Source organism: Helianthus annuus, chromosome 3 (genome assembly GCF_002127325.2).
Source record: "Helianthus annuus cultivar XRQ/B chromosome 3, HanXRQr2.0-SUNRISE, whole genome shotgun sequence".
Taxonomy (NCBI): Eukaryota; Viridiplantae; Streptophyta; class Magnoliopsida; order Asterales; family Asteraceae; genus Helianthus; species Helianthus annuus.
Genome location: NC_035435.2, coordinates 157,637,942 through 157,660,810, shown reverse-complemented (window position 1 = coordinate 157,660,810; position 22,869 = coordinate 157,637,942). Strand labels below are relative to the sequence as shown.

Genomic DNA, 22,869 nt, shown 5'->3' with positions numbered 1-22,869 from the left:
TTTCAGTCTATCTATCGGTTGCTGAAGAGGCTATAAGTGCAGTCCTCACCATCGAACGAAACACGGCTCAGGTACCTGTTTACTTCTTCAGCAAAACTTTAAAATTGGCTGAAACCAAATATCCTCCCCTTGAAAAGCTTGCCCTAGCCCTAGTTCAAACAGCTAGAAGGCTTCGGAGGTATTTCCAAGCACATCCTATACAAGTGGTCACTGACCAACCCATTAAGAATGTGCTTGAAAAACCATAGAACTCAGGAAGGTTGGCAAAATGGGTAGTGGAACTAGGTGAACACAACATCACCTACGTCCCACGAAAAGCTATCAAAGCCCAAGTCTTGGCCGACTTCATTGTGGAAGTCCCAAACCAAATAATTAACGAAGTAAACACTACCACCACTGAACCCTCCAACCCTGAAGCCTGAAAGCTCTTTACCGACGGAGCTTCAAGCGTTGAAGGGTCAGGGGCTGGGCTAATTTTAATCAACCCAGAAGGGTTGGAATTCACATATGCTCTTCGTTTTGATTTTCAGACCACCAATAACGAGGCCGAATACGAGGCACTAATCGCCGGGTTAAGGCTGGCCAAAGAGATGAACGTCCAAAAGCTTGAGGTGTTCACAGATCCTTGCTAGTCTCAAGCCAAGTAAACGATAGCTATGTTGCCAAAGAACCCAACATGAGAAGATATAAGGAAAAATCCAAGGAATTGATGAATACCTTCCAAACATGCTGCATCAAACAAATTCCCAGATCCCAAAACATAAAGGCCGATGCCTTAAGTAAGCTAGCATCTCTCACCTTTGCCCACCTCACCAAGAAGGTGTTGGTAGAAGTGTTGAAGGCTCCATCGATTGATGAATTGGAGGTTCAAGACGTAGTCACCGAGGAAGATCCAAACTGGATGACTCCCATCAAAAAATTCCTTCAAAATGGTGAACTACCCAATGATCAAGTAGAAGCTGAAAGGGTTAAAATCAAAGAAAGGCAATATGTGTTACAGGGAGAAACCCTTTACAAAAAGGGGTACCTTGCCCCCTTGCTAAGATGTGTTGGTCCCGAGCAAAGTAAGTATTTGATCAAAGAAATTCACGAAGGCATATGTGGAGCTCATTTTGGAGCTAGGTCGGTGGTTGCAAAACTCATGAACCTAGGATACTTCTGGCCCTCGATGCATCGTGACACCACTGAGCAATTGAAGAAATGTGATGCTTGTCAAATTCATGCACCAATCCCAAAAAATCCCAAGCATGATCTTGTCCCAATAACCTCGGCATGGCCATTCCATAAGTGGGGAATGGACATTGTTGAACCATTCCCTCCAAGCAAAGGTGGGGTAAAATTCTTGCTAGTGGCAATAGATTATTTTACCAAGTGGCCCGAGGTTAAACCACTCGCTAAGATCACAGGCAAACAGGTCATTGACTTCGTTTGGGAAAACATCATCTGCCGTTATGGATTGCCGGGAGTGATTGTCACTGACAACGGGAAGCAATTTGCTGAAAAGCCTTTCAGCGTTTGGTGTAAAGAGTACAGGATCAACCAGATCTTCAGCTCAGTAGCTTACCCGCAATCAAATGGCCAGGTTGAAAGGGCAAATCGAAGCATAATGGAAGGTATCAAGACAAGATTAAGAAGATACGAAAGCAACTGGCTTGAAGAATTACCTAGTGTTCTATGGGCAATTAGAACAACCGAAAAAACAAGCCACAAGAAAACACCTTATAGCTTGGTATTTGGATCCGAGGCTGTAATCCCTGCTGAAATAGGAGTTGTAACCCAACGAATTGTCAACATGGATCCCGAAACAAACCAAAAAGAGACCATGTTGAATTTACAACTCCTAGAGGAAGCTCGAGATCAAGCCGCAATTCAAGAAGCCAAATATAAGCAACAAATGGAAGCCTACTACAACAAGAAAGTCAAGAATGAATGATTCAAGCCAGGGGACCTAGTCCTTAGAAACAATGAAGCTAGCAAAAAAGAAAATCAGGGAAGGTTTGGCCCAAAATGGGAAGGTCCATATACCATCCTTGAAGCACACAAGGGTGGATCCTACAAGCTAGCAGATTCAGAAGGCAAAAGGCTTCCAAGGCATTGGAATGGCAAAACCCTGAGAAGGTTCCATGTTTAGACAGGAAAGTTTGGTTTGTATTAAAATGTATTTCGAACAACACTATGAATACCTTTTGTAAAAAGCAAGTATTTCTTGAATGAATGAAGTTGTTTTATCAAACTTGTCTTTCTATCCTAAGGTCAGGTTGAGAACCTAGCAAAAAACTCCATGGCAAGGGCCATATAAGGGGATGAGTTCCCAGGCCACATCGCTCAATAGGTTCAAGGGTTGAATAAACCTATATAAGGGGTGAGTTCCTAAATCAATACAACTCCATGAGACTTATTAAGCCAAAGCAAAATTGTCTCATAGACAGGCCTGAACAACCTACACCAACTGTTCCTTAAGCCTTAGAAATATAACCAACAAACAGGCTTACGAAGTCAAATAAATCACAAAGAAATAATAAAAAGGATAGGTGCTATGTCTTCTTGTTAAAAAACACCAAGGCTAAGTGTCTGCAGCACTGAACCCTTTAAGGTGTAAAAAACATAAAGGCAACACAAACTCGACAAAGACAACGTTACAAGAAAATGAAAATTATCTAAGGAAAAATACAAGCAAAAAGAAAAATTCTTTGGCAAAAAATACAAACCAAATCAAGTCATAAAGAGTCGTCAAGGCTTCAAGCCACCTACGTGACATCTCGAAACCTTGAAGGCTTCAACCCACCTACGAGTAGCCAAAAGGCTTGAAGGGTTAAAGCCAACCAAACTAACTCAACAAAACAGACATAAGTATAAAAACATAACACAAGTAAAATAATTAAACATCATACCATAGCAAATAAAGCCATGAAAGACTTTCAAATAAGAGTTAAGGCAAGTCCTAGTAACTTGCAAGTTTAACTATTGTTCAAACGGCCATACAGGCCTAACACACAACCAACAGGAACCTTAAGGGTTTCTGGAAACCTAATATTGTTTAAAGTAACATTACAAAACATGAATTGTTTTGCTAAGAAAGCTACGAATAACTATTAAACAGCGGCAGAAGGCTTGGAGACCCCAGAACCTTCAGCTTTGGCCTTCTTTGCCTTCTTGGACTTCTTAGCCTTTGCACCACCATCACCACCCACCGCTGAAGCCTCCAAGCTCGCATCCTTCGAAACATCCGGCACACTTGAAAGAGTGTCATCACTATCTCCTGAATAGGATCTTTTCTTCGAAAGTGAGCCCAATATCTCAGCACAGACCTTTTCATTAAGGCCTTCCGGCTTCAAGTCCTGCAACATAGCAAGAGGCTTACCAAAACAAGCAGAAACTTGATGAATGTAAGGGTAGGTCAGCTTCTCCATCTGCTCAACGGAGCCTTTGAAAACATCGGAAGCCACGGGACGGAACAAAGGAGACTTCTCCAAAGGTTGGTCGGATTCATGAAGCTTATAACCAGCGATAAGGCCTTTGTGTTTCCCCAGGTTGAGCAACTTAGTATAAACTTCACCAAGGGCAGGATTAAACTCCTTGGAATGAAGAAGGTATGTAACAACCTGTTGGAAACCCTGCTCAATTAACCATTTATTATCAAGGGTAGACCGAGCAACCGAAGCCTTCAACCCCTCCTTTTCCTCATCAAAAACCCGTTGCTGAACAAATAAGGCTTCCCTATCAGCCTTAAGCTTCAACCGATCAGCCTCAAAGCTTTTCTTCAAGTTACCCATCTCAATCTCATGCTGCTTCGACAAATCTTCAACCTTTTTCGACCAAGTTTCTTCCTTCTCAGCAAAACCAGCTATCTCTTTTTTCATCACAGCCATGGAGGATTTCATTTTATCCTTCTTCTTAGAAAATTCCTCATATTCCTGCATTCTCTTACAAAAACGAGCAATCCCTTGAGGAAGCATAGAAGCAAGGTTACAGGTGCTCAAAATCATACGAGATAACATTAAGTCATCATCCATCCCAGCAATAGTATTGTGAACCGAAGGATGAGCAAGATGACTCAGAGCATCTTCACAAACAACAGCATCTTTAAAGCTGTCATCATTCTTCACCGACCAACCAGGCACATAGACCTCTTCGGGATCCAACCCTTCAACATCCCTGCTCGAAGAACCCTGAATGGGAGTCATAACAACCTTTTTGCCTGAAGCTTTCTTGCCATGAACAACCAATCCTTTCTCCTTTTCAACACCTGCCTCAACACCTTGATCCTCAGAAATCTCAACATCATCACTCAATTCCACTGGTTCAGTAGAAGTGGATTGAGGAGCAGCCTTCAACAAACGGCGGGTAGATCGACGGGTGGAGGACTTGGGAGCACTAGGTTTAGAAAACCCTTTGACATTGGAAGCACTAACATAACCAGAGCCCTCAAACCTTTGCTCAGCAGTTCTAACAACAACATTTTCACTCGGAATGGAGGGAGCATCCCCAAACACAACATCAGAGGTGTCGTCACTCTTAATGAAATCCAGGGCAGACATAACTGCAAATAACAAAACAAAAACACATAAGGCATAAGTCAAGAAAAAGCAAAAGAGAGCAAAAAAGGAAAATGCATACCCATGCCACCTCTCATTAGAACCGGATCCCGATCGGCATTTCCCCAGATTTTACTAACACCTAAATGAACTAGTAAATGTTCAGGAAAGGGACGAACCCTCGAAGGGCACTCCCGGATGGCTTTGAGAAAAACATCATTCAACTCCGATTCAGAGGGCTCCAGATCATTGAGAACGGCATCTGGGTGCCTCCACACCATTTTAAACGGAACAATAGTATCGGAAACCCAGAAAAAACGATCCTTCCAAGTCCCAAGTGTTGTAACCATAGACGAAATAAGGCAAGAATCAACCTTGAAAGTTTCAAAGGTAAACCAATCGTCATTTTTGGCCAAACGGAAAAAACGGCGAAAAAGCAATAATGAAGGATCATATCCGAGGGCACGGCACAAAACCTCAAAATGTAAAACCCTATCCATGCCCTTCGGATGAACCTGCCCAAAGGAAACCCGATAATACTCCAACAAATTCAAAACAAAGAGAGAAAAGGGATAACGAAGGTTCGAAAACTCAAAGTGGCGACAATAAAGAGCAATCGAACCAGAAGTCGGTTTATCAACGGGAACATCACAAGCAGGGGCAGCGGGTTTAAACTTTCTATCGATACCATATTCCATACAAAATAAGTCTACCTCCTCTTGTGTTAATCGGGAAAAGGATTTTACCAAATCCTTACGAGCACCCATTTTTGCAAAGAAAATATGTAGAATGTAAGGAAATACAAAGGAGACCGAGACTAACCTTGGAAAAAAGGAAGGGAATTGCAGAGAGGAACTTGATGAAGTTATGAGGAAAGTAAATGAGAAAATGTAAATATAAAAAAGAAAACAACCTAATGTAGGGGTAATAATGGTAAAACAGTAACTCCTGCAAAAACCGCCACCCTATGAACTGCCATATGTCAATCAAATCAGTTGTCAGTTATTCAAAATTTAAACATTAACTGCCGACAACCTTCCAAGCCTTCAAGCATTGAACCCTTAAAACCTTCAGGCAATAAAATAGATGTATAAAAGTCAGAAGTCTTTGAGCTCATTCCCCAAAAACCTCTGACTTGGGGGGCTGATGACGGGGGTAGCCCAAGATCAAATAAAATGACTTAAGTACACACACGTCCGAAAGGTTAGATGGTTCAAAGGTTAAAAAGCTGTGAGGTGGGGAAAAGCAATACGTGAACAGTAACCAGTCACATCCCTGGATTGCTTCACCAACCCACCAGCCGTAAAAGCAATGCATGTCAGCAGAACACATGCTATTATCCGGGGGACAAAAGGCTTCAACCCCCGAAAGGGTAAGCCCCTCACTGCAAGTGAGGTCACTAGTCAAAAGCACTCTTCTTTGGGAGACATCTTCTCCTATATAATTGACACTTCATTTACTGAGTGGAGACATTCCGATCAGACTTGTTTCCTTAAAATCCGGTCCTTCACATCGTGTACTTGCTTCATGCAAGTTGCTCTCATCCAACTCACGCTTATTCTCTTTGTTTCTTCATCCTTTTCTGAACACACTTCAGAATAGGATCCTCAAACAACAAAAACAAACTAGTGAACCTCCTTCCACGTCTTGCAAACGTGGGGGGACCCCACGACCTGCGTTAGGCAAGGTTAAACCCTTTAACCCTTCTGCCTAACCACCTTCGCTACTACGTTTGATCTATTATTTGTTGCATTAACAATATCCATGGAAGACAATAAAACTAATTGACTAAAGAGAAAGTCTTTGGTATGTATATTGTATATCAATGCACCATCATTTTCTCTTCTTTGTAATATAAGAAATTAAAATTTATAATGCCCTTTAGCCATTTAAAACAACGGTAAATTGTATAAAAAGTTTTGAACTTTATTTACCTATATTATTTTAACAGACCTAATATATTCCTTGCTCCAATCCAAAACTACTACACGCTTTAAATGAGGCTAGAACACAACACCGGATATGCACCTTTGCCACTAGGCCAATACTAACGTATGTAGCCTTTTATGTGAGCTTTGGCTTTGTTATACAAAGAAATATTTTGGCTTTTCTTATACATAGAAATACGAGTTCCATATGTTTTCAAGTTGTGATATCAAGTGTGTTATAACATATGGTGTACGCTACCGACTACCACTTGGCATCTCTCACTGACCTGTCTCACAATCAACCAGTGGCGGAACTAGAACATTAACTCAGGGGTATCCCAAATTTTTTTTTATCGTGCAATCATACAATATTAAAAAAACATGCCGCCCAATTGCCCAAATCAATAATCATTCAATTTTGGGCTATTCTTTACTTATTTGGGCTTAGCAAACGTGTATTATTTACTTATTTGGGCTTACCTAATGTGTTATTATTTACTTATTTGGGCTTACCAACATCTTATTATTTTGTAAAAAAAAAAAAATTGAGGGGTGTCCTCGTACTTGTTCAGGGGTGTCATATGTATAAAAATCGAAAAAAAATAAAAAATTTAACACTACTAGTAAAAACTTGAGCCGTAGCCCGGGCTACGCCCCACATAACTAAAGGTCCGCCCCTGCAACCAACATTAGAGAGGTAAATCACGTATCTAAGAATACATCAGATTATGTCGAGGTTTGAACGTCATACCTCCATAACATGTTCATACCTCCTTACCATTGTAACAATATCATGAGAACAAGTATTATAACATATAGAATAAGTGTGATGTAACTTTTTGTTATATTTACTTTTGATATTTTTTTAATTAATATTAGAAGAGTTGTGGTGTGCATGAATGCTCATGAGACTCTTTAAATGTTCCTAAGAATCACCATAAACCACTATCATCAACAATTATCAGTAACCTCTTATTTTTCAACAACACTACCACCATCTCCATTTATGACCTACAATCAATATATGGCTACACTCACTTGAGTACATCGTTTCCTATTTCCTTAGATCAAGCCCGAGATTTGTTATCTAATCGTCAACATCTTGAGAAGCACTATACTCATTCACGATATCAATTACAAATCTAGCACTACCCATAATAATTTTGATAATTTTGAACCCTAAATAAAAGAACAAGAAAGGAGAGATCGATGCACACAACAAAATAAGAACTATAATAGTTCAGATTTATTATATATATGTTAAACTTTTTATTTTTGTTGTATAGAGCTAGATATTATTATTAATCTTGTAAGTAACTATCTTACGATTATATAACTTTACCTAAATTTTCAAAATTTTAATTTACCTGGAATCGCAATGTTGCATAATTCATTACAACAACAACAACCACCATACCTAGTATATCTCACAAATAGCAAAGCTACTTATAGGGTCTGGGAAGGGTGGGATGTAGACAGACTTTGCTTCCATCCCTAAGGATAGAGAGACTGCTTGCAGAGAGACCACCGACTCATGTTGCATAATTCATTACATGACCGAAATATTAACTATAATACTATATGTCTACAACCATATGAATTAGAATTTTATAATTACAAAATAATCACATATGAATTAGAATTTTATAATTAAAAAATAATCACCTTTGATTATTAGTTAATAACTAGTAATTTTACCTGCCGCGCGTTGCGGCGGCGTACCCGACTTGTTCCAACTAAATTTACGATGAAACGTGCGATAACTGGAATTTACACGGTCGAATGAAAACGTATTACATTTTACCCGAACAAAATCTATGTTGAAATGTACACCAACTTAAAACGTGCATATGTGGTAACCAAGCAAAATTTACATCGAAAGTTAGACCAAATTAAAGATAAAGAAAACGTACATATCACCAATGCGGCGGGTTTAAACGCAAACTAACTCAAATTAATACCGTTGAATCGAAACGTTCCATCTTTGAAAAATATCTTTGCTAATTCCACCTGAAAAATATACATTCTTTTACCATGTAAATAAAATAACCAAAATGCAATGTCAACATATGTATTATGTACATTAGTATAGATTATAGAGTATCTATAAACAATACCTTTGTGTAGAGGGGCATGTTCAGTTATTACATACATGGTGACTTATCGTCGATTAATGAAACGGAATCATAATAAATAGCAGTTACAATTGTCCGAAATAAAATAAAACCTTCTAAATATTTTATACTACTATACCACACTTGTTAAATGGTTTATTTCAAACTGTCACAACAGGAAAAAAAAAATAATGAATGATGTAAAATTATACCTCATCAATGAGACCCTTTTCAAAATTAATCCAAACTTTAATTAGGGGCTATTTAAGTTGTTTTAAGAAGTTCTCAGGGAGTCAAAAAATTGCAGGTAAATAGGAGCCTTGAGAACTCTTATTATATTTTAGCTTGGGTAAACTTTTGTGGTGTCTAATTCAAATGTGAAAATATGTTGGGACTCATATCCATTAATATGATTATACTGTACATGCAAGTAAGATTAACGAAAAAACACTAACCTTTAGTAGATTGTGTATTTGTTTATCTTCAACATTACTTTCTTTTGGCACAGGCGTGACAAAGTCAATGATTCCCACAGTTTTACTCCCAGTACCCAGGTCATGAAACAAAGGCAAAACTAACTACCCATTGCCTCCTACGTCTGCAGAATGTTGATCTTCTTGATTAAACGCATGATGTATTGTCTGATGGTCTGCGATCCTTTTTTTAGTTGCCCGACCAGGTAACCAGCTGCCCACCCTTGTTTCTAATCCAACAAAAGGATAATTACTTTCGCATGTCCTCCTATAATCCTGCAGAAGTCCTTCATGATCTCGAGTTAATACTTAATATATAGGTTTGATATGTCAAGATAAGATTGCATCCATTGTCCTCAGAATTAGGTGTGTTGTGTGGCTGAAACTGAAGTAACCCTGGTTCTTCACGGAAATTTAATTTGCTAAACACTTCTCTGAAAGTGGACTCTGTTGTTGGAATGGTCAGTAATATGCCGACTATAGTAACAATGAATAGCTTTGCCATAATATTGAAATTGTTCCTTGAATTTATAGATTCCATGATGATGTACTTGCAAAGAACGACATTAGCTAGATCATGACAGAGCAAAGGATATAATTTTAGCAGTTCCGAAAATCAAAAACTACTTCAAAAAGCAAACCCAACTCGGTTGTTAAAAATTGTTCTTAGTAGGTTAGCTGAACCCCTCACCTCATCATGGCTCAGCCCCGTGTATTTTTACATTGTGTCTTCTTAAGACTAAAGTGAACTCTTAAGACTGAAGTGAATGATTGAACTACATTATTAACTGTAGAACAAACATACCTTAAGACTGTGTAGTTGGCTAGCGCCTGCCGCCTGCCGCCACCTCACCTATTCAAGGTGCCACACACCGCGCCTGGGACATTATTGTGGGGTGGGGGTGTTGCGGCTTTAACGGGCGCGAAGAGCTTGGGGTGTGGGGTCAACTCACAATCAAATCATGTTTCTCACACTACTTAAACTTTTACTTATGAGGAAAAAAGTTGGTAAGAAGTTGAGAGCTCCCCTTAAACGACTACGCATAGTGTAAGAAACTACATAAATAGACCTAATCTGGTGCCAGGTTTCATCTTTCAAACTTATTTTGTAAATAATTTTTTTATCTTCATTGTTCAGTTCTTTGTTCGATACTTTGATTAAACCCCTAAATTAGTGACTTCACTGCATACGAACGTTCTCTTCATGATTTTCGATAAGAAACCCTAAATTAACGTCCCCAAAGCTTCAAGAAGAAACCTTAACCCTAGAAACAACAGGATGATATATCATGACCGTAGTATAATTACTCAATAAAAACCAAAACTAAGCTATAACTGAGCATTTGGGTATCAGTTACCAACTAAAACTAAACTTACTTGGATGCTGTAGAGCCGGAGAATTGATGTCGGAGCAACAGATTGACGCAGAATAAAAAGAATCAAATCGGCGCTTAGATTCCATAACCGACATAAGATCTCTATATATCGAAAAGAATACCATGGAAGAAACCTAGATATTGAAGGCCACGAATGAAACACAGTGAATAACAAAGGGGGAAGCGCTGGAGGGTAGTTTTGTCTTTTTGGTCGGTGGCACCGACCTTTCTCTTTAAGAGTATATAAATTCCCATATAAGAGCTTAAAATATTTTGTGCACTTTTGTCTACCATGAATTATTGAGATACCAACTTGCTCAAGTTTTTTTTTTTTTCATAATATAATCGAAATAAACTCAACTTTCAAAATAAAATAAGAAATTTATAATCCATTTGTGAAATAAATTATAGAGGAACTAATATTTTATAGATGAGCATATTATTAGCGTTGATAAATAAAAAATAACTAGTGCAAGTCAACCCTCCATGTGCAAACTAATATCACGTACTTAAAAATAAACTTTAATCAATTCAAATTATTATTTTGACAGGGGTGAAGCCAAATACAACTGACTTTGAATTAACTCATTAAGTAAGTTAAGTTGAATCAATAGATTGGATGATAAAAAAAAACTAACATAACAGTTGTTTCTCATACTATCTAAACCATTTCCATGAAATTTATCAATCGCCTTATAGTAGAGTACTAGTAGCCTGCATAGACTCCTCAAGGGTTTTTTTTTTTTTTTTTTTTTGGAAAGGCGACTTTCTTTTATTAGGCTACCGCACTCTTTAAATTAGAGAGCCTCGCTGTCCCACTCCAGCCAGACCATGTTGTCTTAACTGGATCCACGCTGGCTTCAGAGTTTGGCTTGGGCGTCCTCTGGAAAACCATATTGTCGACTGTCACTTGATAGTCGTGATACCACAAAAGTAGAATTCTCTGGCATAACATATAGTGGGACGAAAACCCCAGTGAGCTCTGGATAGAACACCTATACAAGAAGGCTAGGCTCTATCCATAATTGCCTAATCCACCTAAATTACAAAAGTATGAATTGAACTTAAGTTTCCATTAAAGAACTCAAATCTCCTTACCACTATACAACAAGAGTCTTGCATATCCACTAGTGCATTTGTTAGCACCTAACTTTTTATTATGTTATTGATTTTCTAGCTTTCCTAAAGCGAAACTATCAACCAACATCGCAACTAACCTTTTTTAATATATATTACAATATATAAAAATTAGTTATAAAAAGTCACTAAATAATAATAAAGATATATACATGTTTTCTACAATGTACTTTGAAGTAATCAGCTCATAATCTCAAGTATCTATTAAAATAACTTTTAGGCTAAAACTTACAACAAAAATCTTTTCTTTTTTGAATCACATCGATTCTTAAACGGCAATAAAAAATTTAAATAATAATGAAGACATGCATCATATTTTATACATGTTGTTTTGAACAATGTACTTTATGATAATCAACTCGGTATTTATCATCTAGAAAACCTTTACAGAGGTAACGTTTCAAAAAAAGATGATTAACGAAATCAAAAAAACATCAAAAAAGGTCAAATTTTTCAAAAAATTTACACTACCGTCGTTTGATCAAGGCGTAGCATGGGCTACCCCTTATTATAAGGTACCCCCCCCCCCCTAATATCTGTTATTTTTCGAATGGTGACTTTCTTGTGTTTGGCCACCGCACCCCCTAAATCGGAGAGTCCCGTTGCCCCACTTCCGCCAAACTATGTTGTAACCGGGCTCACATTGGCTTTAGAGTTTGGCTTGGGCGTTCCTCCAGAAAACCATATCGTCGGCTGCCACTTGACAGTCGTTGTGCCACCATAAAAGCAGAACTCTCTGACGTAACACATGATGGGACGAAAACCCGGCTGGCCTCGAGATTCGAACTGCAACCTCGCACAAAACCTAACTCAAATCTTCCATTGCCTTAATCTACTAAAAGTGACACAAGTGGGGATCAAACTTGGGTCGTCACTGGAAAAACCAAGCCTCTTATCATTAGGCCACAAATCATTTAAATAACTTATAAGCTAAAACTTAAAACAAAAATCTTTTCTTTTTTGAATCGTATCGATTCTAAATCGACAATTATAATTGTACGAAGGCTAATTAAATATAAAACCTTTTCTTTTATTAAAGACCATGTACATATTAACACCTTTATATATTAACTATCTAAAAGAAAATCGTGGCTACTTTAGATCCATAAATCCAAAAAAAGCAATGATTCACTGTTAAAAAGACTAACGTGTCTTGTTATTTTACAGTGGGCCGTGTTAAAAAAACTAACGTGTCTTGTTATTTTACAGTGGGCTGTCATTCTTTCGGCCGTATTTTTTTACTTAATGATTTATGAACAGTAACATGTCTTGTTATCTCACACAGTGGTCTAGCATTCTTTTCGTCAGATTTAATACTTTTGTGTGGAAAACTAGGTGCTATTGGTGTAACCGTCTTTTAGATCAGTGACGAAGCTTGAGATTTCCGACCGGAAGTTGAAAACATATATACTCAAAAATTTCTATAAAACCGGAAGGTAAAAAACGTATATACCCAAAATTTCTATACAAAAACTACATATTCTCCACTCCTGAGTGAAAAGTTCGCGGGGGTCGGCCGCCCCCTCCCGCCCCCACTAAGCTACGCCAATGTTTTAGATCATCTCGTTGAAACTTAGGGTGTTTAACCTGGCAAACTAAAAAATCAACCAATCAGAGTGCGTCACGTCAATCAGTGAAAAGTGTTTAAACTTTGGTGAAAAGTGTTGGCAATGGTTTAGACATTTGGTGAAGTGATAAACTTTTTAAATAAAAAAAGGTGTGATTGGTTGAGACAGGGGTGTTCATCGAATCGAATATCGAATTTTTGAATTATTTGAATAATTTTTATTTTCCCTTGAATTTTATTCGATTCGAATTCGATTAAAACTTACCGAATTCGATTCGAATTCGTATTCGAATAAAAAACCCAATTCGTATTAGACTAAAATTCGAATTCGAATCGAATTCGCATAAATTCGATTTAATTCAGATTCTGTAAAAACATGTAAAAAACTATCAAAATGAAACATAAATTTTAAAGCAGTCATAAAGCAAGATATCACATTAAAAAGTTCCAAATAAAGTACCATAAGTCTAAAATTCAAAACGAGAAGTCGGGAATAACCACTCCACATTACAAGTTAATATTTTTAGGGTTATAAATTTATTGATAGATTTGTTACTTAAGTTTTAGTTATGACCCATGTAGTAGGTTTGGTAATGGGTAATTTTAATACTTGGAAAAAAATTGATAATAATTTATAGTATAGCTTAATAAAAGTAATACATGCATTATATATAAAAATAATAAATAAAAATGTATAATTTTTATTCGAATTTCGAATCGAATCGAATTTGGAATTATAAATTCGTATTCGATTCGTATTTGATTTACTTGACTCGAATTGAATCGAATTCGAATTCGAATTCTTTTAATCGAAACGAATTCTTGATAATCGAATCGAATTTAAACGAATTTCGAGTTTTTCGAATTCGAAAGGAATTCTGAACACCCCTAGGTTGAGATGACATGGACCCCACCACACACCTCCCTCTCTCTCCTCTTCACTCCCTTCGCCGAATCGGTTATGCTTCACCGAATCAAACCCCATTTCGTCAAACACTCATGCGGCAAAGGGCTTGGCATTGGTTGCCGATTGACGAAAGATCGGTGCCGGGTGGGTTTGCCGCCCCCACTCCGGACACCCTTATTGAAACTAACCCTTATTGAAACTAAACAAGCATGTTGAATCAAATGGTTGTGTAGCACAACATGTCCCATCGTTAGTGGCGAACTTAGGAATTATTTTATAGGAATATGAACGAGGGTTTCAACTAACTTTTCTAGTAGTGCAATAGGGATTTTTGCCTTTAAAATACGCTAATTTTTTTTTTCAGAGGGTGGTGTGCCTGCCACCCACCACAACATCTAAGTCCGCCACTGCCCATCATGCAAATGGAATTTCATTACCATCATTATGCTCACGTCATATGATAAGTCAATGTCGCAATACGAACATCACACAACAAATAAAGTCATATGTGAGATTAGACGGAGCAATCGTCCTAATAAGGCGTTAGAAACATTAAATTGGGTGTCTTTCTTTGTATGGCGTTAGAAACATTAAATTGGGTGTCTTTCTTTGTATGTGATAATGAGTGTGTAGTTGTAATGTATTGTTTATTCATCTTAACCTACTTACTTATAGACAATATACCATTTTTGAGATGGACAAAACATGATGTACACCTTTTTAAAAGTACATTGTAGCCACTATAATACAAAAGTTCTACTAACCACATATCAATAATCACGAGACATGTCACCAATCATATAACTAGTTATTCAAGACGTTACGAACCAACCAAAAGAATTGAGTAATCTTGTGATTCGTAAGAACTTTGCACTTATTAAGGTGACTTAAAGGTCAAGATCACCATCCTCACTAACCAACCTTCCATACGCTATCTCTTCTCAATATGAGTTTAACTGAATTTGTTTAACTACAAAGGTATAATCCATTTTAACAGATGACCGGTTTATATTCGTATGACTTATTGACTTAATAGCTTTTTGAAAAAGCTAATAAATCATTTTCAAAAGTCATGATTTGAAGCTTTTTCAAATGACTTATTGGCTTCAATAAGTTAATAAGTCATTTCCAACCTCAATCTCAAACACCCCCCTAAATACCAAAGGGGCTAGTGCTTTAGCGGTACTCAGATGACTCTTTTTGAGATAAATCGCAAGTTGGAGTCTCGCTCGTGACAATGCATGCCAGATGTTTTACCACAATGGGCATTCGGACGATGGGTTTTCTATGGAACCAGTGACGGGCCGGGTCACCAGTATTTGTTTACGATCATAGGCGTGGGTGATTGTTGCCAATGAGTATACCAGGATTACTTGGCTATGTTGAACAATAAAAAAACTAATCCACTAAATCATGAATGCGTTACATAGAAATGCAGTTATTACAATTCTCAAGATGATATCGTCTTAAAAGAAATCGTCATCAAAATTAATATTCTTAAATCACATCTACATTGTAAGCCAGGCAACGAGGATTTTAATACTAATTTGATGATACTAACTACTAATCCAGTTAACGATACTCTAACCGTGCGTCGTTAGAAAAAACATGTACATTGTAAACAACTCTTTCAATAACCATTCCCTTTCTTGGAGGGTAGTTTGGGTAGAGAAAAAATATAAAAAACGTTAGGCATCAAAACGACGCGTTACGAGGCGGCAACAAAGGGTGCGTTTGGTTGAACAAGCTCCTAACTAACCACCAATTTCCTTTATTATTATTTTTACTTTTTTCTTTTTGTAATTAAATCATAAAACTATTAAAAACAAATAAAGTGCATACAAGCTACAATTGGCAAAAAAATATTATATATATACACATGTAAGTTATCCTCTCTCTCTCTTTCTTTTTCGGTTTCCTAAAGCCATACTCTTTCCGGATTTCATCTACTGTTTATTCCTCTCTCTTTCTCTCTCAAAACCGCCGGAAAACCTCTCTGTTGTCGCCGGTAAACCGCTTGTTTGCCGGTATTAGTTCCGTTCATCCTTTCCGGTGAACAGTTCGCGGCACGAGCAGTTACACACACGCACAGGAGCTATTTAACCGGTGGAAATTGTTTGTTTCTAGAGCCTAAGGCGGTTTAACCGGTGGAAACTGTCCGATCTTTGCGTTAGAGACGGTTTCGAGATAATGTGGCGGTGATACGTGACGAGATCGTGATTTGCGGTTGAAGTTTGTTGCGGTGTAACTGATTCTGTTATTCTGTTTCGTTCGTGAAGTGAGAGAAGACGGAGGCTTCCGGTGAGAAAGTTCGGAATGAGATGGTATGATTACGTCATTATTTTGTTTTTATTTTATTATTTATTTTAATTTAATTTTAATTCTAACTCTGTGATGCTTATGCGTTGTGGAATATATGAATAATGCATCCTGAGATCTCTAGCGTTTTGTTAATTTTCTAGTAATTGTACATTGTAATGGCTGATTAGCTACAAAATTGTATGATATATCTTTAATTATAACTCCATATGTGTTTTTATAAGTTTTTATTGGAGTTTTATATTTACTTTAGGTTTTAATGTTTTATTGACCTACTATGTGATGATACTGTTCACTTGTTTTTTTTCTGTTAGATATCTGTTAGGAATTAGTTAGGTTAACTGTTCAAAGGAGGTTGACTTTGTTTGGTTGGATTCTAGTTGTCTACATAAGGAGTTTTTAAGCTAAAATTGAATTTATGAAGGATGAAACAGTCCAAAATTGTTGAATAGTTCAAAGGTTTTGTTACATAGTGGTAATTGAACTTTGAAGGATGAAACAGTTCAAAATTGTTGAACAGTCGTAACTCGTAATAGCCGTATGTAGGGATCTACTACGAAGAGAAATTGGTTCAAAGAGGGCAGTTAAGTGCTTATAATTTTAATAATTTCGTTCCGGTTACGTTCTGATTTGTCAATCAGTTGAGGTTCCTAGACAAGTTAGGTTTAATTACCGAGGATATGAGCCGCGAGGCAACAAGACTGATTTATTTTAAATTTGTGATTAAGAACTCATATGACGTGTTGACAGATGTGACCTGGAATATCTGACTTATGATATGGTTTTGACAGGTGGAAGGAAGGGTTTGTTTCACCAGAGAAGACACGTTAAAATATCTGAAGCATAAGAGGCTTCAGCGGATGAAATCCGGCACTGTGAACGATGCTGCATTTGTGTCTAACCTAATGACTCGAAGTGGAGGAGATGCATTAAGAGGTTCTGCATCTTCAAGTGATGGATTATTCAGCAATCTGGATTCATGTGGGCGAGATAATACGTCAAAACCCACAGTTGAAAAGTTCGATTTAAACGATCTTGATTGGACAGATAAGGTTCCAGAGTGCCCTGTATACTTTCCAAGTAAAGAAGAGTTTGAGGATCCTTTGGTTTATCTCCAAAAGATAGCTTCAGAAGCTTCAAGATTTGGTAATACTTCCTCAATTCATTTATAAAGATTAGAGGATTATCTCTAATTAAACGTTTTCCCCTTGAATGTTTGTACTTTCAGGTATATGCAAGATTGTTTCGCCTTTGAGTGCTTCAGTTTCTGCTGGTACAGTTTTGACAAGAGAGAAAGTTGGTTTTAAGTTTACTACACGAGTGCAACCTCTTCGTCTTGCTGAGTGGAATACTGATGATAAAGTCACCTTCTTCATGAGTGGAAGGTGGGTACCCCCTTTATGATATTTTACGTATTATTCTTAGTATACGTATCTTATTCAGCTTGAGTAATGGTTTTCATTCATTAGAAATTATACATTCCGTGATTATGAGAAACTGGCGAACAAGATATTTGCTCGTAGATATTACAGCACTGGGTATCTTCCTGTTTCATATATGGAAAAAGAGTTCTGGCATGAGATAGCATGTGGAAAGACAGAAAGTGTTGAATATGCTTGCGATGTTGATGGCAGTGCTTTTTCTTCTTCTCCCACTGATCAACTTGCAAGTAGCAAATGGAATTTAAAGGTTTTCATTTTGTTTCGGTCATTCAACTTTTAATGATTGTTGTTACATGTTTCTTAGAGCATTCACATTCTATCCATCAAAATATGTGAGGGGGAGTTTTTATATTATAAAGGGTATAAAAAGTGGTTGTGAGTGGAGGAGAGAGAAAATGTTACTGTTCATCTGTATATTTGAGGGGACACTGTTCACCCACTATAATTTTTTTAATATATATTGAAAATGGTTGTGAGTGAAGGAGAGAGAAAAATGTAATGATAATATTATTTAATTGAAAAGGAGAGAGAAAAAATATTTGTTTTTAGTGAAAATATATTGATATAGGAGTTGTTTTTTAGTGGAATGTATGTATAATTTGATGGATTGGATGTGAATGCTCTTACTTCACATCTTTATTAATCAACACATTGTTTTGTTCCTTTTTTAAATTCAGAAAGTCTCAAGACTGTCCCATTCTACTCTACGTCTGCTTGAAACAACGATTCCGGTATTCAGAATTATAGATACAACTCCTTCCTTTGATTCTGAAAATTTTCGCATATCCATTCTCCTAACTATCGTTTGTATTTTTCAGGGAGTTACCGAGCCTATGCTTTACATTGGTATGCTATTTAGCATGTTTGCCTGGCATGTAGAAGATCATTACTTATATAGGTATTTAATTTAATTTTGTTGCTATGTTGTATAATTCTCCCACATTTGTCTCATTACATGTTTACACTTTGTAGTGTGAATTATCATCATTGTGGAGCTGCAAAAACATGGTACGGTGTTCCCGGTCATGCCGCTCTGGATTTCGAAAAGGTGGTTCGAGAAAAAGTGTACACTAACGACATTTTATCAGCAGATGGGGAAGATGGTGCTTTCGATGTTCTTTTAGGAAAGACAACCTTATTTCCTCCAAATATATTATCGCAACACAATGTTCCGGTTTATAAAGCTGTTCAAAAACCTGGAGAATTTATCGTAACCTTCCCACGAGCATATCATGCGGGATTTAGCCATGGTATAATGTCCATAATTCCCAATAGAGTAAAATTAAAATGTCATTTTCGTCCCTGAGGTTTGGCAACTTTTGCGACTTTCGTCCAAAGGTTTGTTTTTACTTTTTCTGCATTTGGATCCAAAAGGTTTGAAATCTTGCCATTTTCATCCAACTCGTTAACTCCATCTATTTTTTAACTTTTAAGTTTGTGTTGATTAAAGGGTTTGGGTGGGGAGAAACGAGAAAGTCAACAGAGGTGCTTCTTTATTACTTATTGTGTTTTTTTATTCTAATAAAAATGTCTAAAAAGACGGAAATGCCCCTCATTTAACGGAGAAATGGATGGAGTTAACGAGTCGGATGAAAATGGCGAGATTTCAAACCTTTGGACAAAAGTCGAGAAAGTGGTCAAACCTCGGGGACGAATATGACATTTTACTCTTCCCAATATAAAATATCTACTACTTTCTGTTTCTAATATTTGTATTGTCTAAAAACCTTAGGTTTCAATTGCACCGAGGCTGTAAATTTTGCAATCGGTGATTGGTTCTTGTTGGGATCAGTCGCTAGTCATCGTTACGCACTTTTAAACCGTATACCGCTTCTTCCTCACGAGGAACTTTTGTGCAAAGAATCCATGATTCTCCATTCAAGTATGGAATATGAAGATCGATCTTGTGAGGATGGAATATCTCATAGACACATTAAAGCAGCATTCGTGAATTTGATCCGTTTTCAACACCGTATACGTTGGTGTCTAATGAAATCAAGAGGATACATGGGTGCTTCCACGCATTCTCATGGAACTATTCTCTGCAGTGTTTGCAAACGCGACTGTTATGTGGCGTATATTAACTGTGGTTGCTATCTACATCCTGTATGCCTTCGCCATGGTATGCCTAGAAACAATTCTTTTATCCATTATAATCTTAAAGGCATTAAATATGATTAAAAAAATAATCTGAATCTTTGAATAAAAGGGTTTAGGAAGTTGACCCATATGAACATGTAAATGTGTAAAAAAAGCAATATTTTTAGGACCGGACTGGACGTCGAATTGGTCCCCTTAGTGTTACACTGGTCGGGCCGGTCGAACCGGTCGGATCGGATGTAAGAACCAGGTTATGCCGTAAATATTACAAAAATAAATAGGGTAAATCCGACCGGTCCGAGCACCCGGTTACCCCGGTCCGACCGCCGGTTCCTGGTCCAACCGGCCGGTTCGACTCAAAAGCGGTCCGATAGGGTGAACCGGACCGGTCTGAATGGGCAGTCCGGTCCGGTTTTCAAAACATTGACAAAAAGTCCCACGGTAGCATTTATGTGATTTTTTTTTAAAAAAATTATGATATCATGTACTTTTCCATTTCAGAGTTTAAGCTACTTAACCTACCTTGTGGAGACAAATTTACAATCTCGGTAAAGGACGATATCTTAGACATGGAGGATGTAGCGAAAATGTTTGAGCAAGAAAAAGATATTATATATGAGGTTCAACGGCAATCTAAAGTTTCCACTGACATGATTCTACTATCTAAATTGTATCCGATAACTGAACACGAAGCGTATAATCCATATTGCAAAATCTCTTTTGGACCTGATCTGAACAAGCGGTGTGGTTCGGAGATTCTGGATGCGTCTACAGTCTGTTCTTCATCAGAAAGTTTATCTTTAACTAACCATGTAAGATTAGATTAATCTCTAATGGCTTAGGGAGAACACACATCACACGGAATTCGGGATCTAATGAGATCGGTTTTCGTTTTAGCAGGTACATGGTGATAGTAATTATACTGTGGAGGTTAGAAATACGTGTCAAGAAAGTGATGATTCTGACTCGGGAACGTTTAGGGTCAAACGCCGTGCATCTTCAAAGTCAGAGAACAGAAATGCATATGATTCTGTCCCTCCAGGTTTTGAAAATCAGGTAATGATATTGTTTTTTTTTTTTGAGTAAAAAGCCATTTTCGTCCCTGAGGTTTGGTTACTTTTGCGACTTTCGTCCCTGAGGTTTGGACGTTTGGTTACTTTGCGACTTTCGTCCCTGAGGTTTGGTTGCGACTTTCGTCCCTGAGGTTTGGTTGCGACTTTCGTTTAAAGGTTTGTTTTTCCGCATCTGGATCCAAAAGGTTTAAAATCTTGCCATTTTCATCCAACTCGTTAACCCCATCCATTTTTAACGTTAAGTTAGGGGTATTGTCAGTGGCGAAGCTTGAAATTTCCGACCGGGAGGTCGAAAACGTATATACCCAAAAATTTCTATCCGAAAACTACATACTCTCCACTACTGAGCGAAAAGTTCGGGGGGTCGGCCGCCCCCTCCCGCCCCCACTATGCTTCGCCAATGGGTATTGTCGTCTTTTTAGACATTTTTTTTGTGATGATTAAAGGGTTTCGGTGGGAAGAAAGTCAACAGAGGTGGATCTTTATTTCTTTTAGTATTCTTTATTTTAATAAAAATGTCTAAAAGGCCGAAAATGCCCCTCATTCAACGGAGAAAAATGGATGAAGTTAACGAATTGGATGCGGAAAAACAAACCTTTGGACGAAAGTCGCAAAGGTGGCCAAACCTCAGGGGCGTTTTGTTCATTCCATTTATTTTAACGTTATCTATTTGACCCGTTACTATTATAACATAAACAATGATAAGTAGATGGGTCAAATTCTAGTTTTTGTAACACACTTGAGATTTTCGATTAGTGACCGACATTTGTATCCTCAGGGGCTAAAACGGTTGAAGAGAGTACAACCCGAAGTAAGATCTCGGCATGATTCAGCATCCGAGCGTTCTATTCACTATAAAGAAGCGGATCAAATTGTATCAAATAGAGGATCCACCACTCACATCTCAATTAAGTACAACAAGACGGGAAATGAAGAAGCTGTGAGTAAATATAAAGATTGCAACTTGAACCATGAACCTGGAAAAACCACAAGGGAACCACCGCATCAAGAGAAAGGTCCAAAACGACTAAAAATTAAAGGCCCTTCAATTACAGGGTCGGACTACTTACACTTCACACGTTGACTACTGATTTCTTAGAGCGTTGACTTTTTTCTAATTTCTAACAAACAAGGGAAAGCAGCAGAGAATTGACCCACAAATTTTTAGATGAAAGAAAAGTACATTTTTTTTTTGTGCAGACCTCAAATTGGGGTGTGATTTGCACGGTGGCGAATATGTAACGTTTCTTGGGCCGGGTTCATTTTAAAGAATTCGGCAGCAGATTTTTCTTTTCTATCAGTTTCTGCAAAATTTGAAGGTAAAAGTAGTCGTGATTTTAGCAGTTTCTTTTGATGTACATCTTGTTATTAACTGTTGATTAATTTTTTTGTGAGATGGAAAGTGTCACAAAGTCTGCTTCTTTCATTCTTTTTCCAGCAATAAAAAATTCAGATATTTTTTAACCACTTTGTTCCAAAGTATCCATTTTTTGAATGTCTTGATACTTTACAAGTTAAAAGCATATTGATAAAGGTTGTACTTTACGCTTTATTGGATGTAATCGACGTGAAACAAATGCACGTGCCGAATCAAAAAGAAATGAAGATGCTGGGATGAAAATGGGTATAAAATTTGATTGAATGTGTTCTGATGCTTGTGAATCAAATTTTGATGACATCCTTGAGTGATTCTTGAGCGGAGCCCATTGCAACTGCTCTAACAAATAATTTTTATTCTAACATACTGATGGCGAATTATTATTATTATTTTTTGAGTTTGATTCTTTGGTTTGAAGGGAAGTAAGAATGTGGTTCTTTGGGTTGTAGAAGAGAAAGGATCGTGTAAGAATCACACTAGCTTTGCCAAAACTTGGATCATGGAACAAGTAAACATTTTA

The 22,869-nt window shown here is 37.4% G+C and overlaps 1 protein-coding gene and 1 long non-coding RNA gene across 3 annotated transcripts; one reads left to right on the top strand and one right to left on the bottom strand.

The window, feature by feature from the left end:
- Positions 1 to 8,204: 8,204 nt before the first annotated feature.
- Positions 8,205 to 10,525, bottom strand: LOC110928146. The gene is made up of 2 exons (XR_002586170.2): positions 9,033 to 10,525; positions 8,205 to 8,473 (listed from the first exon to the last, which is right to left on the bottom strand). It is a non-coding gene; the product is annotated as an uncharacterized LOC110928146 (long non-coding RNA).
- A 5,405-nt stretch (positions 10,526 to 15,930) lies between these two features.
- LOC110930230 (lysine-specific demethylase JMJ706) lies at positions 15,931 to 22,435 on the top strand. 2 transcript variants are annotated; one of them, XM_022173495.2, is made up of 11 exons: positions 15,931 to 16,361; positions 17,148 to 17,502; positions 17,585 to 17,741; positions 17,826 to 18,045; positions 18,476 to 18,529; positions 18,617 to 18,696; positions 18,771 to 19,048; positions 19,531 to 19,920; positions 20,400 to 20,710; positions 20,796 to 20,954; positions 21,750 to 22,435. In XM_022173495.2, the coding sequence occupies exons 1-11, from the start codon at positions 16,359 to 16,361 to the stop codon at positions 22,053 to 22,055; spliced, it is 2,313 nt and encodes a 770-aa protein (XP_022029187.1). In that variant the 5' UTR covers positions 15,931 to 16,358; the 3' UTR covers positions 22,056 to 22,435. The 2 variants fall into 2 exon arrangements, with proteins under 2 accessions (XP_022029187.1, XP_022029188.1); XM_022173496.2 differs by having other exon boundaries at positions 15,932 to 16,361; positions 20,799 to 20,954; positions 21,750 to 22,397.
- Positions 22,436 to 22,869: the final 434 nt, after the last annotated feature.

Bases quoted from the DNA above. Each gene is read 5' to 3' on its own strand.
- LOC110930230 (XM_022173495.2), top strand. The intron at 17,742-17,825 runs GTGGGTACCCCC...TTCATTCATTAG, and splicing joins ACCTTCTTCATGAGTGGAAG to AAATTATACATTCCGTGATT. The intron at 20,711-20,795 runs GTAAGATTAGAT...TTTTCGTTTTAG, and splicing joins GTTTATCTTTAACTAACCAT to CAGGTACATGGTGATAGTAA.